The sequence below is a fragment of the Trachypithecus francoisi genome, unplaced genomic scaffold (assembly GCF_009764315.1).
Source record: "Trachypithecus francoisi isolate TF-2019V2 unplaced genomic scaffold, Tfra_2.0 Lachesis_group1, whole genome shotgun sequence".
Lineage (NCBI taxonomy): Eukaryota > Metazoa > Chordata > Mammalia > Primates > Cercopithecidae > Trachypithecus > Trachypithecus francoisi.
Window position 1 is genome coordinate 104086810 of NW_022681454.1, and position 14878 is coordinate 104101687.

The 14878-nt window shown below is 36.3% G+C and overlaps 1 protein-coding gene across 1 annotated transcript in view; it reads right to left on the bottom strand.

Moving 5' to 3' along the window:
* Positions 1-354: 354 nt before the first annotated feature.
* PAPSS1 (3'-phosphoadenosine 5'-phosphosulfate synthase 1) overlaps positions 355-14878 on the bottom strand; it is a 103969-nt gene continuing 89445 nt past the window's right edge. Inside the window, exon 12 of the mRNA XM_033214941.1 lies at positions 355-1070. Within this exon, the coding sequence (XP_033070832.1) occupies positions 932-1070 (139 nt within the window). The 3' untranslated portion in view covers positions 355-931. The remainder of the gene's footprint in view (positions 1071-14878) is intronic.

Consider the following 14878-nt stretch of genomic DNA (forward strand, 5'->3'; position numbering starts at 1 on the left):
AAATGGCACAAATTTAGAGATGTGTTTCTACAGCATAGTTTTTCCTAACTAAAGCAGTATGTACCCATCTATGTTCCAAATCCTTGGAAACTGTTATACAGGTGTTTTAAGAATATTAGAGAAATATTCAAAGAAACTTTTTTTTGGATGGACTAAGACTGCCTCATTATTTTCCCACTTAAATAATGGAACATAGGCTCCTGCTGTCAAAAATTTCACCGTAATACAGTATTCGAAACTAAGTATTGGATTCCAGTAATAAAAGATGCCTGCATTTTCCCTCTTCCATCAGAAACTTTTTCACAAGGAGGAAAGGGTATGTGGAAAAAAGCAATATAAAATGTATCACATAAGTAAGAAGCCAAAAAATTAATTTTATTGAGTAAAGTTCATTCAGAGCTTACACAGATCATAAGAATACTTTAGATTATAACAGCTGAAAAGATCAATAGCTGACTGGAAAGAAGAAAGGAGGCAGTTTCTATTTTCAATGTAGAAAAAAAAATCTAATTGCTACAGATGTCTTATAAAATCCTCAAAACAAGGTCTAGCCAAGTTTATTGTTTGGTAATTTTTTCTTTTTTCAAGAGGAAAAAAAGCAAGATTCAATGTGTGTACTACTGGTTACAACTAATACAACAGCTTGAAAAAATCATGAGACAGAAGCATAAATATAAAACGACAAAATTTTAAAATTGTATTGTAGGAATATAACTATAATAAGTGGAAAAGATACATTAAAACCATCAGCGTGTTACACTTGTTCAAAACAGAACTCACAAGGCAGACCAAAACTGATGCAAGTTAAGGAAAATGGTCTGTTTTTAGGAAGCATGTCCAGACAGACACCACAAAGAAATGCCAACAGAGACTATGTGGTCCCCTCTTGTTACTAGTAACGTGTGAAAGGTGGAGTGACTGGGTTAACAGCCTAAGCTTTCTCCAAGGATTTGTAGTATTCCATCAGCACAGTCCAAGCCTTGGGAGCCATGAAACCTTCAGGTGGTTTCTGGCCTTCTCGAGCAAGTTTGCGCATTCGTGTTCCTGAAATAAATTCAAAGTCTTCATGGCTAAAGGAGAGGAAAAAAGAAAATTATTTCATAATTTTAGAAACTTAGATTTTTAAAAAGCATTTGTTCCTTCTGTTCATATTAGATAAGCTTAATGAAAAAAAAATACTGAACATAGTACTTGTGAATATAAATCTGATTTCAAATTTGTCACTGAACAAAAAACACCACGCTATTGAATATTACCAATTTTTAGAAACCAGAAAAAAAAAAAAGTATGGAAATTTTTATTAAGACCATTGTAGAGTCACACGAAATTGTAAGAAATAATATAGCCAGTCACCATTGTACCCTTCATCCAGTTTCCTCCCAAAGGTAACATCTTGCAAAATAACAGCATATCACAGCCAGGGTATCAGTGTGGAAACAATCTACCAATCTTACTCAGACTTTCCTAATTTTACTTGTACTCATTTCTCTTATACACTTAATACTATATTACTTTATCACATGTGTAGGTTCATGTAGCTGCCACAGTGAAGTTACAGAACACTTCCAAAACCACGCCCATCCCACGGGTTGCCCTTTTATAGTCATACCTGCATCGCCCCTCTGCCCTCTCCTCCCCAGCTCCTGGCAGTCACTAATCTAGAATTAGATTTTTTTTTTTTTTCTCAAGAAAACACTAAATCTAACTTAGCTAGCACAAATTGAAAACTTTAAAGGAAGTTACAACCTGAAAGGCTAAATTAATGCTGAAATATTAAGAGTAAAATTGAATTTTTTTTTTTCTGGAACAGCAAGTAAATAGCAATAATCAATACTATTTAATTGACAAGACACAACAGAGGTAGCATTGATGGTTTTTCTCATCTTCACACATACAAAAACACACAAAAGCCCTCAAATCACTAAGCACAGAGTACGTATAGGTATGGCATATATTGATTACCTTAAATTCATCCTCTTCTTTCAAACATGGGAATCAACCTGGATGGCCAACTATGACTCAGCACGCATTCAGAATTGCCCAGGTCACCAGATCATGAGTCTGTTTACTTCTAGTTGGCAGTTCTATGTTCCTTCCTCTCTTCATTATTTATAGACTTAACCTGAGAACTCAGTGCAATCATAAACTACCAAGTGGCCCTGGCTTCTGGAGGTATGCCAAGTATGTTTTAACTAATAATCACACTTCTACAAACCTAAAAGGAAATAATTAGAGGCAGACAAATATTATGCCTAAGACAGCTATGTGAAAGTCATTTTACAATAGCAAAATACTATAAATAACCTAAAGGCCAAAAGATCCTAAATAAGTTACAGTACAGTCCTGAGTAGAATATTACATAGTCATTAAAGTAAGGATGGGAAAAGATGCTCATGATGTGATTAATGATAAATAAAATAAAATAACCAGGACACAAAACTATATATAAACATTGCTATGAACTCATAGGTGGAACCTTAGGGAAGTAATTAGAATTAAATGAGGCCAAAAGGGTGGGCCCCCCATGATGGGATTAATCCCCTTATAAGAAAACAAAGAGACAGGAGATTCTTGCTCTTTCCTCTACGTGAGGACACAGCAAGAAGGCAGCCATCCACAACCAGGAAAAAGGGTCCTCACCAGACACTGCATCTGCTGGCACCTTGATCTTGGACTTCCCAACCTCTAGAAGTGTGAGAAATAAATGTTTGTCATCTAAGCCTTCCAGGTTATGGTATTTTTTTATAGCAGCCTGAACTCAGACAAGTATCACTGCTATAATAGAGAAAAGAGAGAGAGAGAGAGAGAGAGAGAGAGAGAATGAATGAGCACATAAAGAAATATACCCTATGTACTCATTGTTGGTGTTTACGCCCAAATGTTAACAGTGGTTATCTCTGGGAAGTGGTCGTACAAGTGCTTTTTATTCTGTTCATGTTTTCTGCAGTTTTCTACAATGATCGTTTTATCAATTATTAATATTATCAAAATCAAACAAAAATATCAATTATTATCAATAATTTTATAATGAGTAAAAACTTATTTTAAAAATCTCTATCCAAAGTGATCATTCTGGCCCCACAACAATTATAATGGCTATTAACACACCTGTAAATGACAGACATTAGCAGTAAAAAATATATCTGAATGGTGCTAGGGACATCAAATATATTCATAGTCAATAAATATTAACTAACCAGTGATAAGGTGGTTTATTTATCTAAGTAGGAGCTCAGTAAATATTTGGTGAAATATGAAAGGATAAATAGGTACATGTATACGAAAATGTATTGGTTCAATATAGTACCATTCATAGCCCTCAGTGAGTGACTAATCTTTATACTGTGGCAAAAAGGGGAATTTAGCTTTACTGAATACTGTGGTCAACTTGTGCCACTCCTTTGTTTTTTGAAAGACATTAATGTTTTATTCAAATGTAACAAATTAAGAATGGGTCCTAGAAGTGGGTGGCAGAGGGTCTTAAGACAAAAAACTAACATGCATTAAGATGGGATAGGAGTGCTGATATAAATAAGTGAACACATAAATACATAATATAAGAAATGTCAGTTACTGAAGTTTGGGCTACTTCTTCATTCCCTTTTATCTAAATCTGGACTATTCATATTAGAAGTTTCAGCATGCCCTTCATAATGATCTCATCAATAATCCTCTTCAGATCTGTCTTCTCTCTGACCTCACTCACCTCCACACTAGTCAGCTTTCCACCATCTTCCTTATCACAGTTCACTGAGTCTAGCTATGAGCTTGTGGGCTATCCACTCACTAAGGTGGGCTCTAGAACAAGAAAGAAGTGTTATTATTTCCTTAGTGATCTAGGTGGTATATCAAGCTTCTGGTTTCTTCTGTTTGACGTTTGTTATCTGTGTGCTCAATGACTCAACTGCTCATGGGGTTTATATGAGTCTTGGGCTTGTTTTTTTTTTTTTTTAACACCAGTCTCCAAGCATCTCCTGTACCTGACCTACCCCTCTGCCTGATCACTGTTGTCAGTTCGTACAATCAACTTGACACTTGGTTCCTGGTCTAGTTCTACCTCTTAGCTTCACTACTGGCTCCAATTCTGGCCTTTCCAACTTCCCAGTGAGGAACCAGGATTTTAACAAATGCTCCACTCCCCTTTGAAACATGTCTAAGAGTTTTATTCTGGAATGCTATACATATATAATATGAATATAAACTAGTGTGACTCATTTAATCAGTCACAAGAAAAATCAATGTCAGTGTTTTATAATCTCCTTCCTAACTATTAAGCAGAAAGGTACTACTACTTTAATTCAGATATGTGACATCCTCCCCTAGTCATCCTGTCTATTCTTCCTATTCCCTGCATTACCAGGAAGTAGACATACACATTCAACTCAGTATTTCAACTCTCATCTTCTTAGGTAAAACACACTTTACATGTCTACACCAAATTATTGAAGATGATGGATAAAAGGAAAGATTAACAGATATTGCTTCAAAACAAGATGGTTTGATTCAGAGAGTTTGTAAACGTAGGGAGTATCTCCCACCTCTATCCTACCCAATGTGCAAGAAATGTCAAGTCAACCATGATATACAGGCCCATGCAGATGGGCTAGTTACTACAGTTCAAAATAAAGTAAACTATCATCTTCATATTACATAAAGGACTATGACTTAAGGGGAGAAAAACAAAGTTACTGCATGTGAAATGAGCCTAGGAAAATAAGCAAGGCTACGAGAGAAGAGATTTCAAAAACAATCAGGAGAGCTGGAGTTACAAACAATTTGTAAGTGTATCAAAACTAAAACAAAAACTGAGTTTGAGAAAATGGAGAAGCTCTCCAAAGAAAGAAAACTCACCAAAAGGCAAAGCATTTGTCAAAAAGGTAGAAAGAGAACCAAGATGATTATATGCAGTCATGGAAGAAGGGAAACTTAAAAATGGTAAGGTCACAGAGGGCTTAGGAAGATGACCACAGTAGGGAACAAAATACTGAATTTACAAATCAGAATTTAAATCTTCCTTAATAGAGGAGTTTTAATAGATGATGAAAGAAAGAGATGGAGCGGTGAAATGGCAGAGACACACAATGGAGTTAAGATGTGATTTTTTTTTTTTTTTTTTTTTAAAGGAAACCAGAGAAGGCTTAGCAAGTTATATAGGCAGGAGAAAATAAGTGGCAAGAATGAGAAAGGGGAGGAGGATGAGCGCCAGGAAAAGAAGTAAGAGAAACATAGGTTGGAGAAGGAAGGCCAGGATGAAGACACAGGGAGAGGGGCTTTGACAATGAGGAGGGTCAGGAGTGATGAAAAGAAGAAAGAGAAGGTGGGGGCAGGGTGGAGAGAGAGAGAGAGAGAAATGATTTGGTGTTAGAAAAAGATGTGGTGGTTAATGCAAGACGGTCTTAATTTTCTCAATAATGATGTCAGGTTGCCTTCTGAGGGTGTGGAGAATCTGCGTGTGAATGAATATATAAAATAATCCATCAATGCAGTTAGTTGACTTTATCACCAGGCCAGAGAGGTTACATCTCAGGACAAGACTTAGCGAGCAGAGCCTAGACAGGAAGTTAAGGGAGTTGAGTAGCTATGGAGGGGGTCCAGATAGCTTTTCAACTATATCCAAAAATGCTTGCTCTAGCCAGATGTAAAATTAAAAACTGGCTTGGTCAAGAATAATTTAACAAAATACTGACTGAATGTGTTTCAGTTCCGTAGGAGGTTCACTTATCGGCTCCCTAAATAAAACTTCATTTTGAAAAATTATGATGCTAGAGCTTTCCGGTCATATACATTTTAAACTCTGGTTTCAAAAAAGAAAAACTTATCACTTGCATAAAGTGCTTGTTCTTGAAGGCAAAGAAAAAGAAGACAGCAGCTTGTTGGATGGCTCTGCCTAACTTTTTGGAAAAAAACCAGACCAATTAAAGTCCTTTCTTTCCCCAGAATGCCAAACTGTCTGAAATCCAGAAGTCTGCTTGCATTCCTTCTGAAATTGCAATTTTAAACCAAGGTCCCTGGGTACCTCTTGTCCTGAAGCTATTTCACACTCCATCTGCCCTGCATGCCACAAGCATTTGTTCATCACACGAAATGGGAGTTTCCGCTTCCACATGGTGGTGGTTCCACTCCACCCTGGCTACGGAAAACACATTTTCCTCTGCCTCATACTTACATTTCTATCTCTGTCACATAAGGATTTTAACTTTTTATCAGAATGTAGGTTCAAGGAGTTGACTCAAGAGTCACCATAATCAAATCATATTTTTCACAAGTACATCTTCATTCAAATGGACATTATTTTACAGAAATAACTAAATTAAAAAAAAAAACTGAAGAATTTCTGGAATGGGCTAAAATTATCTCTGAACTTCACCTGTGAGTGATCAGGAATCTGCCAGTAGCAGGAAAGGCTACTAAATATGGGACCTTAGGTTTTCACTACAAATAAATTCTAATTTGGGCCATTTCATTATACTAGTTAAACCAATCTTCTATGGCACCTGGAAAAAGGAATACAAGGATGTTTGCTTTTTTCCTTCTCAAAACCACTTGGTTACAGATTCTTATAATCTACAGCAGACAGAATGCTAGCTCTTAAAAGAGAAGAGGTTAGAACAGCAAGGAGGGGAAAAAAAAACCCAAATGAGCAGAATATGTGAAACCCTTCATAACATACTAACCACATGTGGCCAGCATCTTGACTAACTCCAAAGTGGAAATGACTCTCGGCGACTTGTTGAAGATTTTAAATCTTTACAACCATCTGCTGTTTCTCACTCCACATACATGGCCATCACAGCCACCATTACAAGTTGCTCACACGGACAAGAGCTAGGGTCAGCAGATGGCCCTTCATGTGTATCTTTTCAAGGTTCATATTCAATTAGACCAGCTTTTTAAAAGTGCTAGCTAGGCAACAAGCAATTCAGAGAAGGAAAAGGGAATTTCTTCTTTGATAGGACGAAAAATAATAGTGGCAACTTGTAAGTGAATCTGTTTTGAGTCTAATTAACTTTTTAATCTAACTTGAAAGTGGGTTACATCAAACATAGTATACATCAAAACACGAAGCATTCTTAAGACTGGGGTTAGAAATGCTCTTCAAAATCAGATAAACATTTACAGCTTTCTTTTTAGGGACTAAAAAGCACTGTTTGATATCATACATGATGAATTTAACAATTTTTATTTTCAAACCAAAGACCAACTGAAAGACATGAAAAACTGAATTATCTAAAATCTAATTAATAAAAGCCACTCATTTGTCATGTTTTCCTCCCCACACTCCAGTCTTCTAAATAAAGGCTAGAGTGCAGCACCTATTAAATATTCAGCCAAATAATGGACTTCCAGGGCTGTCCTAAAGTGTACTGCAAAATCAACTCAATTTCTCAACAGAGATGATTTTTGCCATCCTCTTCCCCTTCCCCAGGGCAAACATCCTACAATGCATAGGACAGCCTCTCCAGAACAAAGCACTATCTGGCCCAAAAGGCCAATACTCCTGAGATTGAGAAACCCTGCTAATGGGTATAATAAGAAAGCAAGCTTGGGTTGATAGTTTTATAAAATATAAATCACACCCTCGCCCTAAAGGGGCAGAAAAGAAAAAAGAAATCTCAAAGTCACACAAAAAAAGAAAAGCAGGTAACAGAACAAAACATCACTATATAAGACATAGAGCTTTATAGTTATTTCCTCCTAGACCTCTTTACGGCAAGACAGAAGGTCAATGATTGGACACAGCTCAGGTCTACAGCCTAAGGCAACATCATGTCCAGATCTCAGTGGCATGTGACGGAACAGATACAGAAAAACTATACTCTTTTTTAAGAGGAGTGGGAAGAAATGGTACAAGGAGATGGATGCTACCCGCCCACAGTGATACCTAAGGACATGAGTGTGTGATGAGGAAGCCTCTTCCAGAGTAGGGGGGAGCCTTCATAAACTTCTTTATTCAACTACAACCAGTGAGACTTACGGCATAGTATGGTACCAGATACTGACAAAGAGCCATTAAAATGATTATAAAGAACTTCTAGTAGCATGGAACGATGCTCATGAAAAGTAAATTAAAAAGCAGGACACAAAACTCTATTATATTATAAACTCAACTATGCACAACTGTGTTAGATGAATGTATAAAGAGAATAAAAGCAAATCACACAAAAAGTATTGGTGACATAGGTGTTATTTTTCTCTTTTTAAATGCTCTCATAATTTTTCTCAAACATATTTTCAATTGGTTGACCTCTTAGGGGGCACTTATCCCATTTACCCCTTATTCACCCAAGAATGCCCTGAAATCAGGGCACCCCACTTAGCCACAAAGAAGAAACTTTCTAGGAAGAGAGGTTTTTCAGAGTGAGCACAAATGACTGGGACCTATTTTCCTTCCACTGGAGGACAAGGGCACCTGTATGGGGAGACCTGGACTGCTCTACATAAGCACTAGGGAAAATACTCTTTCGGGAACCGTCTCATTTGCTCTTTTTACTTTTTCTTTGGTACTAATACTTGACAAGAGTGGTCAAACCTGGTCAGGGCTTTAGAGAGAGAGAAAATGACCTTTGTCCTGTTTTGGGTTCAAAGCTACTTTGGCTTCCTGGCATTTAAAAAAATGTCTTCAACATAGTCGATTCCAGCCCATCAGAATTCTACACTGTGGGCAAAGCCCAAGAGTACTGCTCTGTTTCAATTGCTGTTTACTGCTCCATGCATATCTCCCCTTCTCCCTCCCTTCTTTCTCCCAGATACTATGGTTGATTAAAAGCAGCATATGGGTATTGCTGGGTTTTATACCAAAAATACCATAATAACATCTCTCTAATGGTGTCATCTATCATTCCTAGTATTAACCACTAAGGGAAAAAAAATCACTTTTATTTCCAGAAAATGTAAGCTTCTCACCTCTCTAGAATGGTTTCAAAAGAGGGGCTACTGAAAGGATAAAACAAATAATGCATATTTCCATGTCATCTGTTTCATTACTGATTAAAGAAAGTTTGCCATCTTCTATTGTTAGATAAAATATTCTAAAGAGAGCAAAATACACAAAATCTTTTATTAACTGCTTTATGAAATGTAGAAGCAGACTCTTGCCATCCAAACACGTTTGGAATCAAAAGATTTGCTGTACAGAAAACTTAAAATTGTACACAAAAACGATGGTGTGTGAAACACGAACTCTTCACTAATTCCATCACACTTTTATACCTACAGTTCTTTCCATTAAAACTCTCCACCCATTACCTGTGGAATTACAAAGGAGGATACTGAACTAAATTGGTTGTCTGTTTTGAAATGGGGGAGGTGAGTAGATTTATGTATTTGATAAGAAAAAACAAAACAGCCTTCATTTAATATAACAATTATACTACAAGTCCTACTGACTGTGCCTCCTGAAGATGCTTCGACGTCAAGCCACTTCCTTCAATCTGCCCACTGCAACCCGCCCATGTGATACAGGTACACGCTTACACACTCACCTCCCTGTCTTTCTTTCTCTTTTCTAAACTCGTAGGTCACTTTTATAACTTTTATGTTCCATGTGGATACTTTCACACTTGTCCTTGGTTTTACAAACACTACAAGTATAGTGATTTTGTAATCTGTAACTGGTAATTCTAACATGAAGTCTCTGCAGGTCTGCTTCTGCTGACTACAGTTTTCATTTTTTTCTTGCCGATGGTACTTTGTTTCCTTGTATCCTTTGTCATTTTTGACTAAAACTGTTCATTAAGTATATATAAATATTTATAGGAGTAAGCCAAGACCTAGGATGCTGATGTGCTGCTCTGAGAAGAGTTTATGTTTGCTTCTGCTGAATGCTTAGAGGCCTGCCTAGTCAAGAATCACAAAAAACTAACTTCATGACTTGAGGGTTTTTTGTTTGTTTTAGTATCACCCAGGTAATATAAGTTTGGTCCATATGAGGAGAGATTCCAGCTTTCGAGCTTAAAGCAGAATGTCCTGCTCACAGTCTCCTAGAACAGGGGAAGGAATTGGGTCCACTTCAGGTTCTCCATTACACTTAATTAAGGTAGGAGGGAGTCTCAACTGAATGGGAGTGTCTCCTGTTGGGCTCTCCACCTTGATCATGACCAGAGTTGTGTTTTCTGTTCCCATTCATACTCTGAGGTATTGAAAATCAATACTCTCAAGTTTGCTAGGTTTACCAGGGCAAAGGCAGCTTCAACGCTCAGCTTATCTGACTTTTCAGCATTCACTTACTGGTTTTGGCCTCACAGTTCTTATCACCATCTTATCAGATCCACAATACTTTTATGAAAATGTTTTATTTAATTCAGCATTTTTAATTTCTTCAGAAAGGCAATCTGTAAATCTAACCTACCTCTTTACCAGAAACCTGAATTTTTTATAACCAATCCACAGTCACACCACCATCTTTTAAAAATTCTTATCAACTCCAGCTCCTACCTTTCAAGAACTGCCTTATCTGGGCCCCGAATATCTCATCATCCTCCTTTGACTCTGTTCTACCTCACTCAGTTCAACCCTCTATGATCCTTCTCACCCAGGACCTTGACATGCACAGATCCTTTTGTCCAGAATACTATTATTCCCTTCTTCATCAAAGGAGTGCCAACTCGTCTTCTGGAGCTCAGCACAAACATCACTTACTCCAGGAACCTATCCCCGGTACCTCAGACTTACTCAAACAAGTGCTGAGTTTCCCACAGTCCTCTGCCAAGTACTTATCATCCTTAATTGTGTGGTCAGTGGTTTACTATCTGTCTTCTTTCCTAGAATTTGAGTTCCATAAGGGTGATGACAATATCTACCTGTTTCCAACTATAGTGCCTACAACCTAGCAATGGCTTGCAAATAGTAAAGGCTCCATAAGAAGTTAATAAATGAATAATGCAAAGTGAAGTCAAAGTTTTTACTAATTTCAATAGAATATATTGACCTCAATACAAGATCCAGTATATATAAAATAATTTGATTTTCAAAAGTATACATAGTTATACTATACCTAATTATAATTCAAATGCATACTAGAAGACATGATAGAGTTTAAATTAGGTCTTATCCATTAATGATCATGAAGCAACTCCCCACAATAAAGTATGTGCAAAATTGACAAATACAGGATGAGACTCATTGGTAAATTCATGCAGTTATAGTCAGACTCTACATGTATTCAGAAGAAACATCAAAATTAATAAAAACAAAGCATTTTATGAATTAACAGAAAAGACAGTTTCCCAATACTCTAACAGAAATACTTGTGTATTGCAAAGACTGTGGCAAGAAAGGGAAAGGAAAGAATTCACACAAGAAACATTTCAGTGGTCAACTTGATAAGACTCGGCTATGAAGAGTGAGGGAAAAGGATAAAGGACTTGAAGGTTCTATATAGTGCGAATAAGAAGTAACTAAAGAAATGCAGGATTTGGGAATATTATGAGGGTAAAGGTAAAGCTGGTTTTGGTCATTTTAAGGAATGGTCAAAGAAGAAATAAATTTATAAAGAAATCAAAGAAGCAAGAAATTTAAGTAGAAATGTTCACTAGTGTGGCAGGCAGAATTCTAACATGGCCCCAATGACCTTTGCCCCCAGTGTTATTACTATCCCATGTTATCGCATCGCAAAAGAGATTTTGCATATACAATTAAAGTTACTCATCAGTTGATCTTAAGACAGCACAATTATCTGGGTGGCCCTAAGCTAATCACTCAAATTTTCCTGTCTTGTAGCAGAAGGGAAGTCAGAGAGATCTGAGGCATGACAGGGATGCAACATGAGGCAGGATCTACTGCTGAGAGGGAGGGGTCCACAAAAAAAGACCAAAAGTGTCCTCTAGGAGCAGACAGCAATCCTCAGCCAATAGCCAGTAAGAAGATAAGGACTTCAGTTCTGTAACTAGAAGGAACTGAACTCTGCTAATAACAAGGTTCAACTTGACAGTGGATTCTTTTCAGAGCCTTCAGATAAGAACCCAACCTGGTCTGAGAACCCTGTCAAGCACACCCAGTCTTCTGCCCTAAAGAACTATGCATGAGGTAATAAAGGGGTGTTATTTTAAGTGGTGCTTTGTTACACAACAACAAAAAACTAATACGACTGGGAAACACTGATGTACAGGTTTAAAAATCACCCCCACAGAAACCACAGGAACAGATGAGCTCTCCCATGGAAAGTATATCTGAAAAAGCCTCGAAAGATGCCTATAGTCAGAGTGTTTTTTAAAAATGACACTAATAGTACATGATTTAAAGTACACTCTGGCATCAAACACACGAAAGAAATACTGTATTGAAAATGTGGAAATAACCAGACAACAGGCATTTATGTGCACCTACCCATTCATTTACAAATTTCCACAAGGCACTCTCACTCGTGTGTACTCTGTCTGCTTTTTGAGTTTACTATTTCACTAATCTGAATAATTCTGTATCTATCTACCCTAATACAAAGACTTACTTTATAATAGAGGAAAAAATATAAATAAGATAATTGAATTACCTCTAAAAGTTTATTTGCAATATCTGAAAGAATGAGCTTTAATCTTGTAGTCCTAAAACTAAATTTCCTTTAGTCCCTATTACAACTAATTTGAACCTCCTTAACTTTCTAAATATAAACAGATGATTTTTGTCGTAATTCCTATCAACAATGTTTTGCCTGAAATCTTCATGAAGTTTGTTTCTTTTCTCCTAAGCCTTGTCTTACATTGGTATTTAATCAAATAAAAAACAAAACAAATTCATTAATTACATAAAAGCTGGCGCTAAGTAACATCCATTAATCAAACAAAAGACAACCTCATCTGTGCATAATTAATAACTGTTTTCTCACTACATCAAAGGCTATCGCCTTTCCACAAAATTTTAATCACTTTCCAACATATTACCATCAACTTAATTACTTTTGAATACAAACACAAAAAGTTAGAAAACTAAGGCAGTTTTAAAGCTTCCCCAGTTATTAAGATTTGGTAACCCCCAAAAGATTCCAAGAAAATGAGCCACTCATGCAACTAATATAGAATTCATCTTTGGAAAATCTTATGAGAACTGATGTAATTATTTAGCTTCTGAATGATTAAAAGAGAAACTTAAAGCAATACTACACAGTTATTTAACCAAATATCAAAGTTATCAAAGGCTTACCAGCACATCAGTCAACTACATACAGATGGGGTTTAGGGTCCTGCGTATGATTAAACCAACTGATCATGCAGAGACCACAGTAATGAAACATTTCGGCACAAGAAGTGTAAAGAAAAGCTCTACTCTTTTTAGTTTGGTTTTGTTTTCATAACTCATCAAAATGGAAATTCACCTAAGTTTTAAGCATTTAGCCACTAGCATAATAATTTTATTTCTCTCTTCTTTCTCTCCCTTGCCACTATATTAGCAACTTAAGGAAGTTAATCCTAACTCTCAGAACAAGATTGTGTTCATAATCCCTTATACAAAAACTAAATAAATTTTATACTAGGTGAGAAGCAAAAGGTTTCTGGGCCCAGCATTTCACTTGACACTGTATGTTTTATAGATCTGTAGGAAGGCACTTCTACCCTTTTTTAGTGATTTTAGGGTAGCCAGCTTTTAAAAGAACTACAAATGATAAGGCCTCTCCTCAGACTAAGTAAATCAGAATTTTTGACAATGGCCTACCATAAAAGGGCAGAACTGTACCCAAAACTTTTTTACTTCCCTTAATAATCAATTTATATTTTAAAGTTTTAATCACCTTTTGTGGTAAAACAGCTCAAAGTTTACTATAATTTCTTTTTATTCTTTTTTTTTTTCTTAAAAAACTTTTAAGGCATCCTTTGGTAGAAAAGGTCCATTGGTAGAAAAAATCCTTTTACAACTCTCAGCACATCACTTTTACAGTTGCACTTTTTAGAAAGTGAAATCGTACTAGGTGTACATATATAGTATATATGCACATACATATACATATTTCTTTTAAAGGCAAAAAAACTCCACATGATTTAGAACTATTTCTAAATGTTTACAAACCTAATTTTGTACAAGGGTAAAAATGTTCTAGTTTGTTGCAAATTTTTCTCTTGGTGTGGTTCAGAAGTATACCAGAATCTGGGCCACATTTCAGATCTTCAGAAAATATAAACTAGAATACCTCCTGTCTTGAATTATATAGGGAACAGTCAGGAGTCCTTTTACACTTGCCTGCCCCAGTTATGAAAGCCTTTTCTGTTCATTCACTCTCATAAGACTTTCCTGTATTTTAGCTACAGTTCACCTCTCAGAAAAGTCGGCTATCATCTAAAAGTATGCACTGTCTCCAGAATTATTTCTGTCATTAATGAGAAACCTAACATCCCCCAATCTCCACTGGTAATAATAGTACTTCTTTCTCCAGACAACTTATCATTTATTTCAAATAAATCAAATGACAACAAACTTTACATCCATTTTAGAAACGAGAGAATGTTGTTTTAATTTTTTAAAGGTTTCTTTGTCTCTTCTGTCTCCACTATTACAAAATGAGCCACACAAATGAGGACACAGGGTCTGGGCTGCATTATTCCTAAATGGGGAACCAACTATGAAGTACCACGGCAAAGGATGGCAGCTTTCAGATTAATGGTTACTAGGCCATAGTCAATTTCCAATTAGTACATGTCAGTAGAGCTGACACTGATAAAAATGTAAATTTAAAAAATTACTTGTTTTGCTTGCTGAATTATTTGTTTGCTTGCTGAATGTGGATTGTGATTTGTACTAAAAGAGCAGGTATACTAAATAAAGGTCAAGCACAAAACAATCCGTATGTACAAGTACCTACTAAGGTATAAAAATGAGTAGGTGCTCTAGATAATGCAAAGAGCTATACATTTTGGGCTAAAAGGGAATCATCCTGTCCACTGCCTTTATTTCA